At 42.7% G+C, this 24252-nt stretch overlaps 1 protein-coding gene across 1 annotated transcript in view; it reads left to right on the forward strand.

Annotated features, from left to right (window-relative positions):
- The window catches only part of LOC116981653 (coiled-coil and C2 domain-containing protein 2A-like), a 182031-nt gene that overhangs the window by 143724 nt on the left and 14055 nt on the right, over positions 1-24252 (forward strand). Inside the window, exons 31-33 of the mRNA XM_033034740.1 lie at positions 7600-7734; positions 9695-9814; positions 10528-10586. Coding sequence (XP_032890631.1) covers positions 7600-7734; positions 9695-9814; positions 10528-10586 — 314 coding nt within the window. The remainder of the gene's footprint in view (positions 1-7599; positions 7735-9694; positions 9815-10527; positions 10587-24252) is intronic.

Raw genomic sequence — 24252 nt, forward strand, 5'->3', positions numbered from 1 at the left:
ACCAGAAACCAGGGGAAAGCATTGAATCGCATGTTGCAGAGCTGAAGGAGCTTGCTAAGACATGCAACTTCTGCGATTGCCTGAAAGAAAGCCTCATTCGAGATTGCATCGTCCTTGGTATTGCAGACCAGTCAACTAGTAAGACAGTCCTTCAGAAGAGGAATCTGACACTGCAAGAGACTGTGGACATATGTAGATCCTCGGAGGTAAGAATTTTATCTTCCATCACAGTGAGGAGGTGTTGGAGATTCACTGTGATGGATGTTTGTGTAAATTGTGTTAAGTGCGTGTCTTGTTTTTTTTTGTAATGTCATGACTGCAGGGATGACATTTCGGTCAAACCTTGTCTGTTTGAATGAAAGGCATTCTATTCTAACAGTGACAAGAATGCAGGTCATCAGCGAAGAGCCAACAATACACAAGGTGGAACGATTCAAACTGAGGGAAAAGAAGGTTGATTTTCCTTCGCAGAGGAAGAATCAGTGATCAGTCAAGCGCAGGAAGGAGGAATGCCCAGCATATGGGAAAGACTGCAACAGATGCGGACAACAGAACCAATTCGCCTGCTGCTGCAAGCAGAGGAAGGAGAGCACGCAGAAACGGGGTCTGCACAAGGTCATAGAGACATCTGACACACATTCCATTTTCGACGCAGAGTCTATGAGTTGCATTGAGGTCAATGCAGCCGGAAACAATTCCTCTTCAGGCCTATTTGCTGAGATGCAGGTCGGCACAGAGTCCATCAAGTTTCAGATTGACTCTGGTGCCAGTGTTAACGGGATTCCCAAGGACTTGTACCCAACAAAGAGGTCATTAGATGAGAGAAAAACGTCTTAAAGATGTACAACTGGATCCAACCTGCTGCAGAAGGTAGGGACGAAAGTCGTACTCCGGAACAAGACAAACAACGAAGAAGTACTGTGTTCACTTCATAGTGGTAGAGGAAGGCTGGTGCACACCGCTCCTGAGCGGCAAAGCTGCACAACAGATGAAACTCATCACGGTTCACTACGAGAACTTCAAGAGCCTGAATGCTGTTAACAAGGCTGACATTACTCAAGAGCTACAAAGGTGTCTTTGACGACGAAAGACCGGAGAGACTACCAGGCAAGGTCAAGTTGGTAACGCATACAGAGGGTGTGACCCCACCACAGTGTTCTGCAAAGCCGGTACCTGTAGCCATGAAAGGGAAGGTCAAGAATGGTCTCATGAAGCTGTTCGAGCAGGACATCTTGACTAAAGTTGAAGAACCAACTGAGTGGTGTAGCAGGCTGGTCGTTGCAGAGAAAAAGGACAGCACAGAGTTGAGGTTCTGCATGGATCCTAGACTCCTCAACAAAGTCCTCAAAAGGGAGATCCACAGACTACCAGCCATAGATGACGTACTCCCTGAGCTGTCCAAGGTGAAGATTTTCTGCAAATTCGATCTGAAGTCAGGATACCTCCACTGCGAACTAGATGAGGAGAGCAGTTTCCTAACAACCATAAACACCCCTTTTGGGAGATATCGCTGGAAGAGGTTACCATTTGGACTGAAAGTAAGTGCAGAGATCTCCCAGAAGAAGCTGCAACAAGCCCTAGAAGGATTAAAGGGAGTGGAATTTGTGTTGCAGATGACATCATCCTATTCAGAGTAGGGGACGCCACAGAAGATGCAGAAAGGAATCATGATGCAAGACTGCAAGATCTTCTTCAGCGATGCAGAGATAAAGGCATCAAGCTGAACTGGAAGAAGTCGGTAGTGAAAACTACTTGTATCACATTTCTAGGACATGTAGTTACAGATTGTGTCCTGAAACCGGATCTGAAGAAGATCCAGGCTATCCTAGAGATGCCCAACACTAACCAATCCAACAGAAATCCAAAGATTACAAGGCAGTGTAAACTACTTGGCAAGATTCCTGCCAATGTTGTTGGGACACATTCGAGCCTTTGAGGAGATTGACCCACAAGGATGCAGAGTGGGAATGGTCATCTAGAACATGACATGGCAATGTCAAAGATCAAGGAGCTGTTGACAACGGCATCTATCCTGGCGTACCACACACCAGATGAACAGCTGACCATACAATGTGATGCAAGCAAGGCAGGTCTAGGTGCAACACTTATGCAGAAAGGCCAACCACTGTCCTATGTGAGTCGAGCATCGACGCCGACCAAGCAGAGATATGCTCAGATTGAGAAGGAGGCACTAGCAATAGTGTTTGCCCTCGAGCGATTCCATCAGTACACCTACGGACAGAGAGCGATCATTGAGAGTGACCACAAGCCATTGGAAGTAATCGTCAAACAGCCTCTGTATAGAGCACCAAGACGTCTTCAGGGCATGATGATGAGGATGCTACACTATGACATCGAGATCAAATGGGTAAAGGGAAAAGACATGCATCGAGCAGATATGCTCTCCCGAACATACCTCCCGGACACCACAGGATCGACCAGATTCACTGATGTCAACGTAATGTGTCCTTGAGCATGGGAGAGGACAAGGTCAAACACATGCAAGCCCATACCAGGAAAGACGAAACACTACAGACCGTTAAGAAAGTAATCCAAAATGGATGGCCAGATCACAAAGCAGAAGTCCCAGAGGCAGCACAACCGTACTTCAATGTCAGAGACGAGTTGAGTGTGCAAGACTGGCTAGTGTTCAGAGAAGAGAGAGTTGTAATCCCTATCACTCTATGCAACGATATGAAGGAGACACTCCACACCTCTCACCTGGGAGTAGAAGGAACCCTCAGACGTGCTAGAGAATGCATTTTCTGGCCCGGAATGAACTCCAATGTGAAGCAGTTCATTTCAAACTGTGAAGCCTTCAGGACCTACGTACAACAGAATCAGAAAGAAACTCTGATGCCCCATCACCTCACAGATCGCCCATGGGAGAAAGCGGGAACTGATATGTTCGAACGAGGGGAAGCATTATTTAATCACAGTTGACTATCTACCTAATTTCTGGGAAATAGACAGACTGTACGACTGGAACAGCAGGACAGTCGTTGTGAAACTCAAAACCACTTCGCAAGATACGGAATTCCCAGCACTGTGGTAAACGACAACAGGACACAGTTCTCATCAGAAGAGTTTGCCAAATTTGCCAGGAAATGGGAAATTGACCACTATACAATTTATCCAAGACATAGCCAAGCTAACAGTAAGGTGGAATCGGCAGTCAAGGTAGCTAAGCGAGTGCTGAAGAAAACCAGTCACTCCAAGACAGATGACTACTTGGCAATAGTGGAATTGCGCAACACCCCTGCGCAAGGATTGAACAGTAGTCCTGCACAAAGACTACATGGAAGGAGAACAGGAATGACACTTCCAACTACATCAAACCTCCTCAAACCACGTGGTGCTAAGATACTCAAGGAAGAGAGGAAAAAGATGAAGGATTTGCAAGGTAAACAGTCAAAGATCTACAACCAACATGCCAAGGATCTGCCAATCCTGGAAGAAGGTGATGTCGTAAGACTCAAACCCTATAAACTAGGAGATACCAGATGGCAGAGAACAACAGTTCAGAAACGACTGAATGAGAGATCATACAAAGTCGAGACAGAGGTAGGACTTCTAATCTGACGTAATCGAGTGGATCTGAAGAAGACCAGAGAACTACCCCCACACATAACTACAGAGAAACTACCAGACGTGGAGAAGACTGAGAAACCTTTGCAACCTCAGCTGACACAGGAAAAACCAACACAACATGCATCACCAAAAAAAAAATGCAACTCGTGAAACTCAGAACACAGAGAAAATTAACAAAAACAAAGTGACACAAGAGAAAAAACTAGAAGTGATGCACAGAATGTACACCCTGAAAAGACAGACACTTCTGAAAGAAACACCATCACAAAGACTAGGCAGGAAGAGTTCTCAGACCGCCGGAGAGATACGGCGAGTATGTCAAGAAGTAAGGTGTTTTGTTGTGATGTACATACATGCTTATGAGAAGAAAGCATGTTATATTTATTTTGTGTTATTGAAACAAGTCACAAGTATGGCTATGGTTGAAATTGTGAAATAAGACAGAACAGTTGTTTTATTCAGTTAAGTTAAACCATATTACTACGGTGATATTATGAAAAATGTTTAGGTCTGCTTTGTTTTGGATTGGAAATGTAATCCTAAAATGTCAAAAAAGAAAGGATGTGGCAATATCCTATGCATAATCTATGCATATGAGCTGTACTCATTCTCGCACATGCTCAGACTCGCGCATATAATTGTGGAACTCAGTCAGTGACCTTTAACTTGGAAATAAATCATTCCTGCTTTTTATCCCAACCCGAGTGTGTGTGGAGCCATCTTTCTCCGATTAATATGTGCTAGCTTTACCTATATCGTAAGCAGACACATATCAAAACACATGGTGAAGTTCTACTGGCATTACAAAACTAAAAATTCACTGCAAAGAGAGGAATGATATTGACTTGGAAAATCTGCATGTTGGACACCATGGATTGTAATCTCAGTTTTGTTTCACAATTGCCACTCACTGCAAGATTACTGAGGTCTCAGATGCTCAACATTCCAGGAGTAATAGGTTCCTTTATTTTATCTTTTGCCAAGAAATTGAAACTGAGCTGGCATAGGAATTTGCCAGCATTGTTGGCTTCTGCCAGGTTCAAACACATATACTGATGTTTCACTTTGGCTATACCTTCCAACCCTAAACTCTTCATGAATATGGAGAATCACTCAATGTTCATTGCCCCTTATACAATCTTTCCAGTCGTTGAAGCTGTGTACTGCTATACTGAAAGACACACCAGTACTGACTTCCTGAAAAGATGTTTTACCTTTCTATACTTCTCCAGAGTAGCCCTCTAGTACTCAGCAGGCAGAATCTCCTACTTTATTGTCATTGCTACTTACTCCACAACCAATGAACAAAACCCCTGCATGAGGATTTTCAGGGTGGAAACCATGTGGACAAAGTCAAGGGGAAAGATTAAGGAGAAGAGGAGGGGTGAAGAAAATTTGAGCCATCATCAGCATCTTTAAGAGAGGATGGGTCCAAATGACAATTGGCACAGAAGGAAGACCCAACCTGTACGTGCAGTCTGAGACACTTTAGTAGTCTGCAAGTTATTTGCTGTTCATTCATGCACATCTATAACCTCACCGTCATGTTTATTTTACTGATGAGCGCTTTGGGCATCTCAAGAATTCAGCAGCATTTTTCCCTGCTAAGGCAACTGAACCTTCAAGCATGTTGCCGAAATATATTATTGAAAACATTGTACAGCTTCCATCAAAGGAATTGAGTGATAATTACATTTTCAGGTGGGATTATTTGACTCAATGTGACCATGGCATTCTCAGTGATGATTTCTTGAAATGCAAGGCTGCAGTCAATTTAAACTGGCTGGATGCCAAGCAGTTTCCATCATTGAACCCCTTTGCCTTTGTTCATAGAATAGGATACTTAAAGAACCTTGCAGTCAATTGGTTAATTGATTTTTGAATAGTGTCCAACCTAGAAAGAAGTGATAAGCAATAAGATGTGACGGAATGATTTTCAGTTCCCAATTAGATGAAATACAATGTAGTTACTATTTTGATATTTAACCCACAATTATCAGGGTTCTTAAATCCACATGCAAAATCCTAATTCTATCTTGACAATGGAACTGTGCGGTCCACCTCTTGCAGTACACAGCCTTGTTTTTTTTTCTAATTATGGTTTTGAACTAACATCACTTTTTCTGCAGTTTTCTTTATTTTAGAAATGTTGTTTAATTTATGTATAATCTATATATTATTTGTTTTGGTGTGTTCATCTGAGTCTATGTGCCTGTGACTTAAAGGTACAGGCAAGGATTTAATGCTATGTTGGTCTTCCTTCTCACAACTGAATTGTACATTTGGACTTGGGAAACACGTGCAGAGTAGTTTAAGCAATGATCAAAGATGTGTTTTTAAAAGGTGATCTTTCATTAAATGATATCAGAATGCATGGGCTTTCTCAAAGGAGAAAATGTAAATGAAGGCATAATTTTGAGAATTAGTGTCACCTAGTGTCTTGCGAATTATTAGAAATGATAGTTATATAGTATATCTGAATAAGCATTTTGCAATAAGGGAATGATGTCATGCTAAAGAGATGACACGGCTTAGCATTAATTTTCTTTCTATGAATATTTTGTCCAGGCATCATTTCAAAGAGCTTCTGCTTCAAAAAAATGATATATTGTAAGAATTACTTTTAACAATAATACCTGAATGATAATTGTTCCAGCTTTGAATGATCTTGAAAGGCTCTGCAATCATTGGAATGCCTACAGTTCATGTGATGTACTACATTGAATTCCAAGACTTTTGCTAATCTCTCATGATATGCCATTAATGAATAATTTAATGCATCAAACAACCTTTCTACCAATGGGTGAATGCTCCTCCTGTTTTTTCCACCAATTCATTTTTTAATGTTATTCTGTTTAATCTTCTCTCAGTCCTTTTTGTGCAAAATTGTGAGCCCATTTCTTGGCATCTTGGCAGGACAAATCAAAATGGGACGTACATGGTAAATCGTAGTGAATTGAGGAATGCAGTTGAACAGAGGGATCTAGGAATAACTGTGCACAGTTCCCTGAAGGTGGAATCTCATGTAGATAGGGTGGTAAAGAAAGCTTTTGGTGTGCCGGCCTTTATAAATCAGAGCATTGAGTATAGAAGTTGGGATGTAATGTTAAAATTGTACAAGGCATTGGTGAGGCCAATTCTGGAGTATTGTGTACAATTTTGGTCGCCTAATTATAGGAAGGATGTCAACAAAATAGAGAGAGTACAGAGGAGATTTACTAGAATGTTGCCTGGGTTTCAGCAACCAAGTTACAGAGAAAGGTTGAACAAGTTAGGTCTTTATTCTTTGGAGCACAGAAGGTTAAGGGGGGACTTGATAGAGGTCTTTAAAATGATGAGAGGGATAGACAGAGTTGACATGGATAAGCTTTTCCCACTGAGAGTAGGGAGGATTCAAACAAGAGGACATGACTTGAGAATTAAGGGACAGAAGTTTAGGGGTAACATGAGGGGGAACTTCTATACTCAGAGAGTGGTAGCTGTGTGGAATGAGCTTCCAGTGGAGGTGGTGGAGGCAGGTTCGATTTTATCATTTAAAAATTAATTGGATAGTTATATGGATGGGAAAGGAATGGAGGGTTATGGTCTGAGTGCAGGTAGATGGGACTAGGGGAGAATAAGTGTTCGGCACGGACTAGAAGGGCCGAGATGGCCTGTTTCCGTTCTGTAATTGTTATATGGTTATATGGTTATTTCAGATACCTGAATCCCACAAACCTATGGGCTATCTTCCTAATATTGTGATAATCTAGAAGGATGGAGTAAAATGTCAATCCTATGTATGGCCTTTCCATAAAATAGGCTCCATAGCTAATAGCATCATTCTCACAAAATTACTGCCAATTTCTGGAGGATTTCTCCAAATTTATATTTCTACCCTCGTGCCTGAACTTTTTTATCTACAATATATCTCTCATGTTGTTAATTTAGTTGTGTATTTTTGTTGTACTTTGAATATCCTTATCCGTAAGGTATTCTAACTCATAATCCAAAATGTTCTATTTAAAGGGCCCAACAGCTTATGTGATTATTCAAGAAAAAATGACCACCATGATTTGGAATCCTGAAACTGGGGATTGCTATGAGCAATTTAATGTTTTTTGTCCACTGCAAAGTGCTGATTGTTTGATCAATAACGAAAATGTGAGTATTCTTGAAAATAAGATCCTATTTTTTCAATTAATGTGCATAAAGAAGCTATGCAAATAATAATTAGCAAATTAAACCACAAGCTTTGAAAAGTGTCTAATAATAAGTAGACTATAAATGGTGCATTTATGTCATGTATCTACTCAGGCTGTCCAAAAAAAACTTTAAATGAAGTGGACTCCACCTTATTATTCACTGGTTTCATCTCTAAAGGGTGGGAATGGGAATGTATGGAAAATTAGGTATTGACTTTACAAAATTATATATAATTATGGCAACTGTCTATCTCTCCCTATCTAGTCATTTTTTATTCCCTTCCACCACCCCTTTCCTTTCTAAAGCATTGATGTATTTTGGCATGATTTGGCATGATTTTCAAGTTTGGAAAAATTTAATCTAATTTATGTATCCAAAATATGACTGCATACAGCAAACAAAAGTGGTTGCAGTACCCACAAACACGTTAAAGATTTCCAGATTTTTGAATCATTTAAAGATTAATGTATAATACATTGTAGGACCTACAGCAATTGAGAACAAACATGTAAATGAACTTTCAGAAACATTATTGAAACAACAACCAATTAGGTTAAATAACTACTATTATGGAGACCTCAAATCCAGACAGAAAATAAGTTTGTAAAAGTAACTTGGAGATAATGCAGACATGTGAATAAAAATGTTAAGATTTTTTTAAGCATTTATAAGATTTATAAGATAATAAGATTTATAAGCATTATAAAAAATTTATGTCCCACACAGTGGCATGGCACGGTAGTAGAGTTGCCGCCTTACAGCACCAGAGACCTAGATTCTATCCTGACCACGGGTGCAGTCTCTGCAGAGTTTGTGTTCTCCCCATGACCCATGTGGTTTTTCACCGGATGCTCCCACATTCCAAAGACTGACGTGTTTCTAGGTTAATTGGCTTCAGTAAAATTGTAAATTGCCCCTAGTGTGTTCAAGTTCAAATTTATTGTCACATGCACCAATTGGTACAGTGAAATTTGAGTTACCATACAGCCATACGATTAAAAAGAACACAATACACAATAGAGTTTAACATAAACATCCACCAACGTTTCACCCTGTGATGGAAGGCAATAAAGTTCAGGCATCTTCCTCTTTGTTCACCCGTGGTCGGGGCCTTTGAACCCTCCACAGTCGCCACTGCGCACGGCCCGATGTACAGGCCCTCTTGCCGGGTTGATTGGAACTCCGACATCGGAACGGAGGAACACACTCTGCGGCTTGGAGTTTCCGAATCGGCCGCTTCCTACCAGAGACTGCGGTTTCCGATCTTAAAAGTCCACCGGCCGAACTGGGCGGAGCTCCAACACTGGCGATCACCTGCAAAAGATCCCAGGCCTCCACGATGTTAAAGTCAGCGCCCGCGGCTAGAAGCTTTGCAAACCACAGCTCCATGATGTTAAAGTCAGCAGGCCCAACACTCCAGGATTAGTGTTAGTGTGTGATGTGATTGCTCGTTGGCATAGACTGGGTGGGCCGAAGGACCGGTTTCCACGCTGTATCTCTAAACTAAACTAATTATATATTTAATAAATATTTCAAGCAAATACATTAAATAAAATTAAAGACAATACAAAAACAGCAAAATGCAAGTTCTTCACCATTATTAGGTTGTAGCAGGCATTGGCGAGATTTTCACCTTTAAAGCATTATCGTATAATCTGGAGGTGTTGCCCGCTGTGAATATCAATTTACCGCCCGACTCGCACTCTCTGACTTAATATTCCCCTGATCAGTTGCTTTACTTTTCTTCTGGAAAAACAAAGTGTACAAATTTACAAATCTTTGTAAATTTGACAGATGGTAGGCAAGGTAAAACTAATGTTACGGCTTTAATTATTGCATAACGTACTTTTAATTATTGTATAATAGAAAAAAATGATTTTTAAAGTTCTATAATGAATTTCAAAATATATTCATATAGATCTGGTTTAATATTCAAAAGAATAGTCGTCCTATGAGCATAAGTTTTGATACCTCAAAAGAACATAATTGGCGGCCATTCTTCAAGAGTCCCCAGCATCATGCATTGTCTTCTGTGCAGGTAATTTATTATTATTATTTTGGAAGTTTCAGATTCCATTGTTGGTTAGAAATTTATCCACAGTTGAAAATATAAATACAGTAAACCCTTGTTTTTATGGACCTCTTTATAACGGATTTCAGTTATAGTGGACAGGCCAACCGATGCAACCCACGGCCGCTTCCCTGGCACATGCCTGACAATGGCACCGCCAGCCCACACAGCTTTCTTAGCCATGCCTGTCGCCACTACCTGTATTGCTGTACTGAGACCTTGGAGCTTTGTAGCTATGAATTAATGGCACCTGAATCGCAGCTGAAAAAAGGCACTTCTTGCTCAATGCATTTCTTGCTCAGCGTAAATTTTATTGCTGGGTCTCTACACATGAAATGCCACATATTAGACTTGCTTCCAGTGGATAATCAGCAATAACGGACACTATTTCCCTCCCTTATGGTCTGTTGTAATGAGGGTTTACAGTATTCTAAATTGTATTAGCTGTACATGGCCGTCCACTTTTGAAATTTGGTTCTGTTAACCTTAATCAAAAAATAACCTTTATCTCTAAACATAAAATAGCTTATTTTAATTTAAAAATAGCTATTTTTAATTAAAAATGAAGATTTGTTCTGATTGTTGTGATATGATATTTTAAGTCGTTAGATTCAATAACATTTTTACAAGAGTTAGATCTTAAGCAAATCTGCAACATGTAACGCAGAAATATTTTCTAGCCACAAGAATTAATCTACTATTCCACTGAAAATGCCCTGGTGGATAAATTACAGAACAGGTAGGAACACTTTTTACTGTCATATACTTTAAAAATGGTTCAATACATGATCTTAGTGTAAGGACAGAACTTTAACCTGTGTTGGTTTGGTAGTAAGGGGCAAGATACAGAATAAAATTAAACGTACGTTACAGAAATGCAACAAGTGGAAATAACATGGAAAGGGAGATGACAAGTATAACTCATTATGAAAATGTTAACAACCAAAAATAAATATGAGAAACATATTTGCAAAGAATAATAAGGCTAACAGTAAAATATCCTGTAAATATATTTAAGTGAAACAGTGGCCAGGGGAACTGGCAATAAAGGAAATCGCAGAATTAGTTTATGAAAACATTGCATTTTTCTTTAAAGTAGTGAAAAATGTCAAAGTACCAGGAGTACAGTGCAAAATGAAATGAATTATTTATAGAAGTGACTGGATTTCATTTCAGGAGTTACAACAGAATCATGGACTGCACTCAAATAATTTCTTCAGATATCTACAAATTAGAGATTATGTTAAATCTAACACACAAGTCTACAGGACTAGGGAGCCAGAAATCCTTGATGAATGTTTGAACAATCATCCTAACACTGAAAAATTAATAGCTTATATTTATAACACCCTCCTAAACAACGAGGTACCACCGACGGAACCATATAGACACACATGGGAAAATGAATTAGGTCATCCTATAACGAAAGATTTGTGGGACGAAAGTTTACAACATATACATCAATGTTCGTTAAATGCCAGACATGCTTTAATACAATTTAAAGTCTTACATAGATTACACTACTCTAAAATAAAACTAAATAGAATCTTCCCACAAATCTCTCCTATTTGTGATAAATGTCTACATCTAGATGCTAATTTAACACATACGTTTGCAAATTGTATAAAAATTAAACATTTCTGGACTGATATTTTTGAAATAATTTCAGAAGTTATTAATACAAAACTGGATCCAAACTCAAAATTAATAATACTTGGAATATCAGAGCAAAGTTTAACACTCACAACAAGCCAAATAAATTTCCTCGACTACAGTATAATAACCGGGAAAAAATTAATATTAAAGTTTTGGAAAGGCCCTACGACCCCCACAATTAAAATGTGGATTGTGGAAATGTCGGAGACCCTATATCTAGAAAGAATTAGACTTGTCTTAATGGACAAACAAGAACTTTTTGATAAAATATGGGCTCCATTCATTAATTATCTGACGGGATAGATTGGCCCGGCACGAAAACCCAACTGAAACTTGACGTATCTCCAATGACGTATTATAAGTAATCCATTCCACCTTTTTTGTTTTTTTTTATATTTGTAACTTTTCTCTCTCTTTCTCTCTTTTTCTATATAAAAAAAAACACTAGAAGTAGAAGTAATCGACAATTGAAAATTTAAATAATGTATGACTGATGTATATGAAAAGTTTTTTTACTATAATATGCAACTATACTTTATAATATGTCTACTTCTAATAAAAAATAATTAAATTTTTTTTTTTTTTTTAAAAGAATAAAATTAAACGTACGTTACAGAAATGCAACAAGTGGAAATAACATGGAAAGGGAGATGACAAGTATAACTCATTATGAAAATGTTAACAACCAAAAATAAATATTAGAAACATATTTGCAAAGAATAATAAGGCTAACAGTAAAATATCCTGTAAATATATTTAAGTGAAACAGTGGCCAGGGGAACTGGCAATAAAGGCAATCGCAGAATTAGTTTATGAAAACATTGCATTTTTCTTTAAAGTAGTGAAAAATGTCAAAGTACCAGGAGTACAGTGCAAAATGAAATGAATTATTTATAGAAGTGACTGGATTTAACATAAATAAAATAATGAATAATAGAGAAAATGATGATGCTCAAGTACAGCAAATCTCTAGTGGCTTCCACACCAGAGTAACAAAGTAATTTAGTAAGGATTCTTTTTAAATGCATGAACAATACTGTTCTGATGCATTTATGCATTTCTCGATCAATAAATTATGCTGTTGGATTGGAAAAGAAATCAAATCTATTATTTAAAAATGCTGGACATTTTTGTCTACTGCCAATTCTGCTAAAATTCTAGAAATTATCTTTCAGGATTTACAGAGCACTCAAACGATCACTCAGTATTGTTTTGTGAATATTGAGGAATGACTGAGTAATTTGCTTAACTGTTTATGATGCTACTATAGTGGTGAATAATGGAGATGTTAAGGATATTATCTATTTTGTCTACCAAAATTCATTTGATAAAATCATATGAATTTATGTTTAATTATTGCCTCCTAATTTAACAATCCACAAATATTGCTTACAACTCACTGCTCCTTTATTGAAACCATGAATACATTTGATAAAGGCTGTGGATGCAATATAGATTCCTCAGGGATATCGGTGTCAGATTAAACCAAATTGAGTATGCACTTTCTCTGTCTTCCTTCGTTTCATGTGAATTTATCAACATAGATAATATCCTTAACATCTCCATTATTCACCACTATAGTATCATCATAAACAGTTAAGCAAATTAGTCCGACATTACTCAATATTCACAAATCAATACTGTGATTGTTTGAATGCTCTGTAAATCCTGAAAGATAATTTCTAGAGTTTTGCCAGAATTGACAGTAAACATAGAAAATAGGTGCAGGACGAGGCCATTTGGCCCTTCGAGCCAGCACCGCCATTCATTGTGATCATGGCTGATCATCCGCAATCAGTAACCTGTGCCTGCCTTCTCCCCATATCCCTTGATTCCGCTAGCCCCTAGAGTTCGATCTAACTCTCTTTTAAATTCATCCAATGAATTGGCCTCCACTGCCTTCTGTGGCAGAGAATTCCACAAATTCCACAAATTTTGGGTGAAAACGTTTTTTCTCATCTCAGCTTTCAATGGCCTTCCATTTATTCTTAGACTGTGGCCCCTGGTTCTGGACTCCCCCAACATTGGGATCATTTTTCCTGCATCTAGCTTGTCCAGCCCTTTTATAATTTGATATGTTTCCATAAGGCAGGAATGTCCAGCATTTTTAAATACTAGATTTGATTTATTTTACAATCCAACAACATAATTTATGGTCATGAATGGTCTCTTCAGTGATGCATACGATATAGTACGATAGAACTTTATTTATCCCTGGAGGGAAATTGATCTGCCAACAGTCATCATAAAACACAAGATGAATGAATAAGTTTATTGGCCAAGTATTCACATACAAGGAATTTGCCTTGCTACTCCACCCACAAGTTACAACATGACATGCAGTGACAGTTAGAAATGACACATAAAACATTAAACATTAATAATAAAACAACAGACTGGACAAGATACATGAAACATGAAATTAAAGTAACGAGTGGAAAAGATTGGGGATGTGCAAAGATGGGGGAGAGGGGAAGAGGGGGAGGGGAGTCAGTCTATCCCACGACAGAAGGGGAGGAGTTGTAAAGTTTGACAGCCACAGGCTAAAATGATCTCCTGTGGCATTCTGTACTGCATCTTGGTGGAACCAGTCTGTTGCTGAAGTTACTCCTCAGGTTGACCAGTGTGTCATGGAGGGGGTGAGCTGTATTGTCCAAGATGCTCCGCAGTTTAAGGAGCATCCTCCCCTCCAAGTTCACCTCCCATGAATCCAACTCCACCCCCAGGACAGAGCCAGCCTTCCTGATGAGCTTGTTAATCCTGTTAGCATCCACAGCCTTTGCTCTGCTGCCTCAGCACACGACAGCGAAGAAGATGGCACTGGCTAACTGGCGATTGGTAGAACATTCACAGCATTTTACTGCAGACGTTGAAGGAGCGGAACCTTCTCAAAAAGTACAGCCGGCTCTGTCCTTTCTTGTACAGGGCGTCAGCGTTCCTGGACCAGTCCAGTTTACTGTCCAGGTAATCTCCAAGGTATTTGTACTCCTTGTTAAACTGCATATTGATGGAGACAGGGGACAGGGGTGTTCCTCTCCTCCTAAGGTCCACCACTAACTCCTTAGTCTTGTTGAGCTGCAGGTGATTCAGCCCACACCACTCAACAAAGACGTTGACTACACCTCTGTATTCAGCTTCCCTCCCCTCACTGATGCAGCCCACAATTGCAGAGTCATCCGAGAACTTCTGCAGGTGGCAGAATCCGAGTTATATCTGAAGTTCGAGGTGTAGATGATGAACAGGAAGGGAGAGAGGACCGTCCCCTGTTAGGCCCTTGTGTTGCTCACTACCATGTCCGAGACACAGTTCTGTAGCCTGACATATTGTGGTCGTCCAGTCAGGTAGTTGGTGATCCAGGACACCAGTGGAGCATCCACCCGCATCTTCGTCAGTTTGCTTCCAGCAATGCAGGCCGGATGGTGATAAAAGCACTGGAGAAGTAAAAAATATGGCTCTCACAGTGCTTCCCTACTTATCCAGGTGAACATAGGAACGATAGAACAGGTGGATGTTAGCGTCCTCAACCTCCCATCTTTGTTTGGTAAACGAACTGCAAGGGGTCCAGGTAGGGTTTAACCAGGAGTCGCAAGTGAGTGAGCACCAGCCACTCCAGGGACTTCATGATGTGTGAAGTCTGCGTAACCAGTCTGTAGTCATTGAATGAGCTTGGACGTGTCCTCTTTGGCACAAGAACCAGGCAGTATGTCCTGATTGCTTTCCCTCCCCAGGTCACTGCTCATCTTGTAGCCTGTAATGTTCTAAATACCGCTCAACACATCCCTCATGTTGTTCTGCTGAAGTTTCAGCTCCAGCTTTCTCCTGTAGTCGTCCTTGCCCTGTCTTAGTCTCGGCTTCTGACCTTTCTGCACCCGTCTCACCTCCTCCCTATCACCATTTCTGAAGGCCCTCTTCTGGTGGTTGAGAAGGGCCTTTATGTCACTGGTGACCCAGGGCCTGTTGTTGGGGAAACATTGTCAACCCTGGATCCACACCAATATGTGTACAGAGCAAACAGATCAACGGATGATGCCATTGTCACTGCCCTCCATACTGTACTGCTCCACCTAGAAAAACGGGAAGCATACGCACGACTGCTATTTGTGTATTACAGCTCCGCATTCAACACAATCATACCCAGTAGACCGGTCTTCAAGCTGTCTGACCTAGGCCTTGAACACAACATCTGCCTATAGATTAAGGACTTCCTTACAGATCAGCTGCAGTCAGTCAGGATGGGACCCCACCACTCCCCCACTCTGACACTCAGCACAGGAGCTCCACAAGGCTGTGTGCTGAGTCACCTCCTCTACTCCCTCGATACCTATGACTGCATACCGACCCACAGCACAAACACCATCATAAAATTTGCAGACGACACGACAGTGGCGGGGCTGATCACTGAGGGCGATGAGTCAGCTTACAGGGAGGAGGTACAGAGGTTAATAGGCTGGTGCTCAGAGAACAACTTAGCATTCAATACAAAAAAAAACAAAAGAGCTCATCATTGACTTCAGGAAGAAGCAGGGTGACCATCCCCCACTGCACATAAACAGAGAAAGAGTGGACAGAGTCTCCAGCAAAAAAACTAGAGCGGAGCAAGGTGGTCCACTCCTGCAAAATCCAATGGACTGACGTGTAGTAAGCAACGGAGCGGAACGTCCGCCATTTTAGTAAACCTGACCCGACATCCGTTATGCCTCTCGCAGTATAATCAGCGTTGCGGGGGAACAGTATGTGTGTGTGTGATATAACTTATTTACCAAATTCATAATTTTGTTAATTTTCTTTTTAAATGTTTTCCTCCCTGCTTAATCTATCTATTTCTGCCCATTTCACTCCCAACCTTCCTCCCCACCCCCCTTTTTCTGCAGTTTCCCCTTGAATTGTTCTTTTTCTCTTTATCTTATTTCTCATGATGTACATAGGCCATAAAGGCAATTATATATATATGTATATAAATATATATATATATCTGTATATATAAATATATATGCGTGCGTGTGTGATATATATATATATATATATATATATATATATATATATATATATATATATATACACATATATATTAATTATATACATTTGTGTGTGTGTGTGTGAACATATATGGGGCATAGAATTGAAATGTTAACCAACCCAACTAACACTAAACAATTTGTGTATTACTATTTGACAATGCCTTTGTTAGCTGACCAAATATACCTAATAATGGAAATGAGTTATTTAGTATAGCAATGTTACAAAATTTTGAGATTTAAAAAATCAAGTCTGCAATTTATCCCATCAGGTAAAGCATAAAAAGAAGTTTAATTTGACACGTAATTCACTTTCATATCTTCAGTATAAAAACAGTTATGGCCATTTTCATACTCGGAAATTAGCATCTTGTTCCCTATTGCTTTTCCATTGACTTAACACAAAGGCTGTGATCAAGGACAGTCAAAATTCCATAACTTTCTTAAAAATTAAGAGAACTGAAAGAATGTTTTAAATTATAGATTGAAATATTCTGGAACAAATATGAAACAATCTTAAAGCATATAATTAGTTAGTTACCCAATTGTAGCTAATTACAAAATTCAATTACTAGATCTAAACATCTATCCATTTCTTAAGAAAAGATTAACATTTTTAAATAGCCTAAGTTTCCAAATAACATTCACACAAGAATTCACAATATAACATGATTTTTAAATCTCATTGTCATGGATTTATAGGCCAAATGGAAGGAATTTAGTGTTTAATTCCCATAAATTAATGGCCATTTAAATCATCATGCGAGTGGGTTTTTGAGGTACGCGATCATTTGGAACGTAGCGGTTGCGGTGAATTTAAACCCCATATCGGCAGGAAAAATACTGCCGGTTCGTATGGGTCCTAAATCACCATTTCGCAACGTAAAATGTGGATTAAAGGCATCCTAAGAAGCACGTTTATATGTAAAATAAACGGCTTTCCTTTACCTGTCCAGTATGTGTAATCCGTCCCCGTTGTCAGCGTTGACGGCTTTAGAAGCTGATTTTTAAATTACTCCAGTGCTGGAATTGTCGGGCGATTAAAAAAAAACCTCACAGAACGGTCGTCGGAACAATTCTGCAGCAAAAGCTTGCACTCCGAGAAAATATATCCAGGACAGGTAGGAGAAAAAACTCATTTTAACCCCCCCCCCCCCTCAAAGGCGCCAAAGTTGCGCAACATGGCAGAACTGCAGCGCCGCTGAAGTTTTGTAACATACCTATTTAGTACTATTTAATATTTAGTTATTTTCTTGGGATGTAAAATTTGAATGGTTTTAATATCCCACTGGGCACTGATCAATAAATGAAAAATCAACATGGCTCATGTCCTGTGTTTGAATTGATTTTCGTATTAAATTTGCACTCTGTAATTCATCTAATCCCATTGTTCACAACTGCTTGATTGGAAAATGTTAATACCTCTTCAAGAAACGACAATGCTGAGGGGAATGGGTGCAGGATTTTCTGGAGCTCCTTCCTAAATGACAGTCATTTGTATGCTCAAAGTAAAATAAGGAAGACTAGGCAGGAATATCAAAATGATCACCTGCAGCTGAGAAAAAAAAAAAGATGATCTGTGTGGTATTTGGTAAAATAATAGCAATATGAAGATTCCAGTTGCTCTACTTTTGGAGTGTTTCTTAATGTTTTTTTTGTGTCTATGGAATTGTTTTGCAACAATAAAATGGGTTGGTTTTCCCAATAGCCCGAGAGTGGAATGAGATCTGTCTGTAAAAGTGGGCTTATCTAAATGAAATATTTAACAAAATAAAATTTGTTTTGAGCAAGATTAACAATGGATGTATAACTTAAGGCTGATTTATTCAGCGACCATACAACTTATTAGATTGTGTAGGAAAGAACGACAGATGCTGGTTTAAATCAAAGGTAGACACAAAATGGGTCTCGACCCGAAACGTCACCCATTCCTACTATCCTGAGATGTTGCCTGTCCAGTTGAGTTACTTCTAACTTATTGGAGTGATCAATTCTAAATTGCATCCATATACAAGTGTTAAATGAGAATTTGGTATAGTTAAACTTAACCATCTTCATAGTTCCAATTTCAGAACGTTGCCATTTGGTATATACTTTTGCGTTTAGTCAAGGTGCCGTAAATTTGACAACTGATGTGAAAGGGTGAAGGATTAGCTGTTTTAGCCATTGTATTTTTCCCCCTTTCAATAAATTCAGATGGTTGTGTTTATGTTTCTCTGGCAAAATGGGGACGGATGAAATATCCTGGCAGTTTCATCAACGAATAGGTTAGTTTAAAACCAGAAATAAACTGTACTAGGGAATTTTGCAGACCATTCTTGTTCTCTTATATAATTGATAAAGATATAGATATCTTTATCTAGTTTCTTATATATACATATATATTCTATATATATATAATGCACACACACACACACACACACACACACACACACACACACACACACACACACACACACACACACACACACACACACACACACACACACACACACACACACACACACACACACACACACACACATATATTTCTCCAGCTTCTTCTTGTGATCTCCTCTGATTATTTGTTGAGCAACTTCTTTCTTTCTTTCTCTCTATCTTTTTTTTTTTTTCCCCCCCCCCCAAGACTTTATTCAACACATCAAAAAATACAACAGATCACGTCATACACAAAACGAAATTACATTATACCAAGTGTCATTATAGTACAACATTACAATCATTATTCACAATACTCTCAACCCCACGCGGTGACCAGCGCCCACGGAATACCTCCAAAGTCCCCGTGAACACCGCATGTTCCCTCTCCAGGGACACACGTGCACGGACGTAGGCCCGAAAGAGGGGCAAGCAGCCGACCCTTGCCTGACCATCCATCGCCTGCTGCCTGGACCCGCGTATGGTCATCTTGGCCAGGCCCAGGAGTAGACCGACAGGTAGGTCCCACCCTCCCACTTGGCTCTCCCCACAACCTGCCTTGTGTCCAAACACAAGAATCGTAGGACTAAAATGTAACCAGAACTTTAGGAACAACCCCTTCAGATATTGATACAGGGGCAGTAGCCTCTCACACTCCATATAAATGTGGAACACGGTCTCTTCCTCGCCACAGAAAATACAGGCAGCGGACGAGTCCGTGAACCGACTCAAAAGTTTGTTACATGCCACCGCTCCGTGCAGCACTCTCCACCCCAGGTCCCCAATGTAAAGGGGGACAACTCCCGTGTAGAGGGACCCCCACTGGGGACCTTCCCCGCCTTCAGGTGGTAACACCGTCCGCCATGGAGTGTCAGGACGGGAGACGAAGGCAAGGAGGTGCAGAATGTGCAGGAACATTCTATACAGTGAGCGTCTCTTCGCGTCACGAAACGGCACGCTAATCATCTCCGAAAGGCGGCTCAGGTTGTGTGGAGCCGGTGCCCGAGATATGTCCCGGAACCGAGTCCCGATGAGCAGATCTGACGGAGCGGGTAAGAGCTCATTAAAACCACTCTAGGCTCGCGCCTCTCCTCGACACCCGCCATGATTTGGTGAGGACCGGCCACTCCCGCAGCCGCAACATCCCCCTCCCCTCGTGGAGCAACACGCTGGCTGAAAACAACCAGATTCCTCACTCTTAACACATCCCGGTAGAAAACAGGCAAGCCCCTTAGGGCGGGTCGACTGATGCCCGCCTCCGGGAGCCGCGAGACCCCCCTTAGACAATGACCCCGTCGGAAAAAATACGTGGCCAAAACGTGCCATCTGGGGGGGTTCTCTATATACATATACCTCCTCAGAGTCCTGAGGCGGAGAGTCGCCACCTGGGTACGCACGCATACCAAGGACTGGCCACCCTCCTCTAACGGGAGACTCAGGACCGCTGCGGAAACCCAGTGCTTCCTATTTCCCCAAAAGAAGTCCACCAGCTTCTTCTGTAAAGCATTTACAAAAATGGAAGGCGGGACAAGAGTAGCCAGCCGGTACCATAACATGGAGGCCACCAGCTGGTTTATGACCAACACCCTCCCCTGAAAAGAAAGAACTCCAAGCAGGCCTGACCAGCCCCCCAGCCTGGCAACCACTTTCGTCTCCAACTCCTGCCAGTTTGCCGGCCAAGCATCCTCAGTGGGACTCAGGTACACCCCCAGATAGAGGAGGTGCGTGGTGCTCCACGCAAACATTACCATCTCCTCTGGCAGGGAGTCCACCTGCCACCGACCCACTAAAAGTCCAGAGCACTTGCTCCAATTAATCCTGGCAGAAGATGCAGCCAAGAATATCTTCTGGCAATCACGCATCCTCCGCAGGTCACCAGGATCGGTGAACATGAGGAGTACATCATCGGCATATGCCGAAAGAACCAACTCCACCCCCGGGCCCGTTAGGGCCAGGCCTGTCAACCTCCTCCGAAGAAGACACAGGAACGGCTCCACACAGACCGCGTACAACTGACCTGACATGGGGCACCCCTGACGGACCCCCCTCCCAAAATGAAAGGGAGCCAACAACGCACCATTAACCTTCACAAGGCACTCCACTGCAGCATACAAGAGGCGGACCCGGGCCACAAAATGCGGTCCAAATCCGAACGCTTGCAACGTCCCGAAAAGGTATTCATGCTCTACCCTATCAAAAGCCTTCTCCTGATCAAGAGACAGAAAAGCAGCTGACTGACCAGTACCCTGTGCTAGATGAATCAGGTCCCTAACCAGGTGGATGTTATCCTGAATGGACCGACCAGGGACTGTGTAGGACTGGTCATAGTGAATCAACTGAGACAGCACGGAGCCCAGGCGATTTGCCATCGCCCGTGCAAAAACTTTATACTCTGTGCATAGGAGAGAGACCGGGCGCCAGTTTTTCAACAAGCGGAGTTCCCCCTTCTTGGGCAGCAGGACAACAACTGCTCTACGCCACGAGAGGGGCATCTCCCCGGTCGCCAGGCTCTCCCCCAGAACCAACATGTAATCACCCCCCAGGATACCCCAGAAAGCTCTTACAAACTCTACCGTCAGCCCATCCAGCCCGGGGGACTTACCCCTCCTGAGCTGATGCAATGCACGAGTCAACCCCTCCAAAGATAAAGGGCCATCAAGAAGATCGGCCACCTCCCTATCTATAAACGGTAGACTCTCCCACAGGTCCTGCTGAGCTTCCCCACTGACTCCACCTGCGGAGAACAGGGATCCATAAAAGGACCTGACCAAGGCACTAATCCTCTCTGGATCCGTGACAGAGGAGCCATCATCTGCTAGCAGCTCCACGAGCTGTTTGCGGGCTCCCCGCCCTTTCTCCAGAGAGAAAAAGAAAGGCGAAGCTCGATCCAGATCGTGCAGCATCTGGACCCGCGCCCTCACATAAGCGCCTCGGGACCTCTCAAGTTGCAGGTTCCTCAAGGCTTCCTTCTTCTCATGAAACACACCCCATTCGCAAGATTCACCTCCAACCTGACCCAGGCGAGACTCTGCGTCCATCAGCTCCCTCTCAAGCTTCTCAACCGCTGAGTCCCGCCGCCCGGTCGACCCCCACGTGTATTCCTTACAAAAAATACGGATGTGAGCTTTCCCCACATCCCACCACTGCCTAAGGGAAGAGAAGCACCTCTGCCTCTCTCTCCACCTCACCCAAAACTGACTGAATGACTCCCGGAAACACCTCCAGCAGCCGGTTATTAAAGTGCCAGTACGCAGACCCGGCCCGAGCGCACGCTGGATTAAAATCCGCACGCACCAGACAATGGTCCGAGCATGGCACCAGCTGCATTGAGGCCGCTGAGACACGGGAAACAAATGCTCGGGAGATATATATTCGATCAATGCGGGAACCACCGCCCTCAGACCTCCGCGAAAAAGCAGTGGAGTCTGGGTTGAGGTCCCGCCACGCATCAACCAACTCAAAAGAATCAATCAACCCTCTCAGCTTCTTCGCTACAGCAGGGGCACACTGAGTACCAGAACGATCTCGCACCTCAAGTGTGCAGTTAAAGTCCCCCCCAAGGAAGACACACTCTCCGCGATCAATAGTGCTCAACAGAGCACTCACCTCCTGAAGTAGGCCGGCCTGCATCGTGCCGGAGCTTGGGGCATACACGTTAATGAAATGCAACGGCATGCCATCCAGGCTCACGGCCAGATGGAGCAAACGTCCTGGCACAACTTCTTGCACTTTTATAATATTGGGCAGGAAATTCTGAGCCAACAGAATGGCCACCCCACTCGAATTTGAGCTAAGATGACTTTATAGACCTCACCTTCCCACTCCAATCTCCAGGTGGGTTCATCACTGACAACAGCATGCGTCTCCTGCAGAAAACACACTGCAAATTTCCCCTCCCTAAGGACCGATAAAAGCTGGAATCTGCGAAAACTCGCTCTACTCCCGTTTAAATTAAGGGGAACTAACGTGAATGCACTGGTACATTAGTTTGAAATCCTCCCACTTCTCCTCCTGGGCTCTGTATCCCTCTCTCTTAGGAACTCCAAAAAGCCCCTAAGCTGGCACTGCTCAGAGCCAGGAAGATCACTATCCTCGGTGGCAAGGATAGCCTTGAGAGTTTCAACTAAGGCCAACAGATCAGCCCACAGTCTCTTAGCAGCATCAAACTTTGTCCTGCTGGTACGGCTTGTTTTTAAGAACTCCAGCACCTCACAGATAACAATAGCATGAGACTCGTCCTTGGTTCCTGGGCTATCGGCCAAGTTACTCGCACCTGACACAATACGCTCAGCATCACCAATGTCATTTTCAGAAGTCGAAAGACCAGAGCTCTCTGGAATTTCGCTAACCCCTTCACACAAACTGGCCCCATCCCTCTCCCCCTCCTCCGACATGTCACCACCCCCAGGATCAATGCCGGGGAAGGGTCCCGAAGCCCCTATCCGCATCACGCAGCCCACTGACTGGCTGGGCTCCTGCGCTCTGTCCTCACCCTCCACATCTGGGCCTGGGGAAGAGAAACCAAGAGGCACCCCCAGGGTCTGTGGTAAGCTGGCACCCCCAGAATCCGAAAGAAGGTCGCTGCCCGAAACAACTCCGACCTCCACAGCACCGAAAGCACCCCCTCCACTGGCAACACCCAGAGGCTCTCCACCAGTCTTTTTTCTCTCCCCTGCCAACTCAGCCGGCAGTACAATACACACCTCGGCACCTCCACTGGCTCCAATATTGAGCACTGATTGGTACACCATTCCCCCCGGCCCCCCTCCCTCGGGCTGACTCTGCTCATCCCCCGTCTCAGGGTCCACACTACCAGGGGAGCTTGTCCCACCCTCCTGCGTGCTAACACCCTTAGTAGGCCTCTGAAACGAGGGGACCTCCTCCGACCCAGAGGACGCACCCCCAGGGGAGCCAAGATCAACACACGATGAGATACCTCCCTCGGAGGGCCCCTGAGACGAAAGGACCTCCCCCCGCCCAGAGGACACAGCTCCAGAGGGGTCTACCCCGTCACCTGACCCTGTGGTACCCTCGAGAGATCCCTGAAGCGGAGGCTCAACCTCCAACCCAGAAGACGTCATTTCCTGACCTCCACCCACAACGGTGGTGGAAGGACTGGAAAACTGCACCCCCCTTACTTTGGACTCACGTCTTTGCTCTTCCTCGCCAGGCCCAATCCTCCTTTTTGTCCCACTAGCATGCGGCGGTGTGGTGACCTCCATAAAGGAAGGGTCTTCCGCCTCCGCATTACTACCAGCCACTTTACCACCCGCACGTGTTACCTTCCCTACTCCCGTCAGAGCCACCTCAGCTCCT

Source organism: Amblyraja radiata, chromosome 15 (assembly GCF_010909765.2).
Source record: "Amblyraja radiata isolate CabotCenter1 chromosome 15, sAmbRad1.1.pri, whole genome shotgun sequence".
NCBI classification, from domain to species: domain Eukaryota; kingdom Metazoa; phylum Chordata; class Chondrichthyes; order Rajiformes; family Rajidae; genus Amblyraja; species Amblyraja radiata.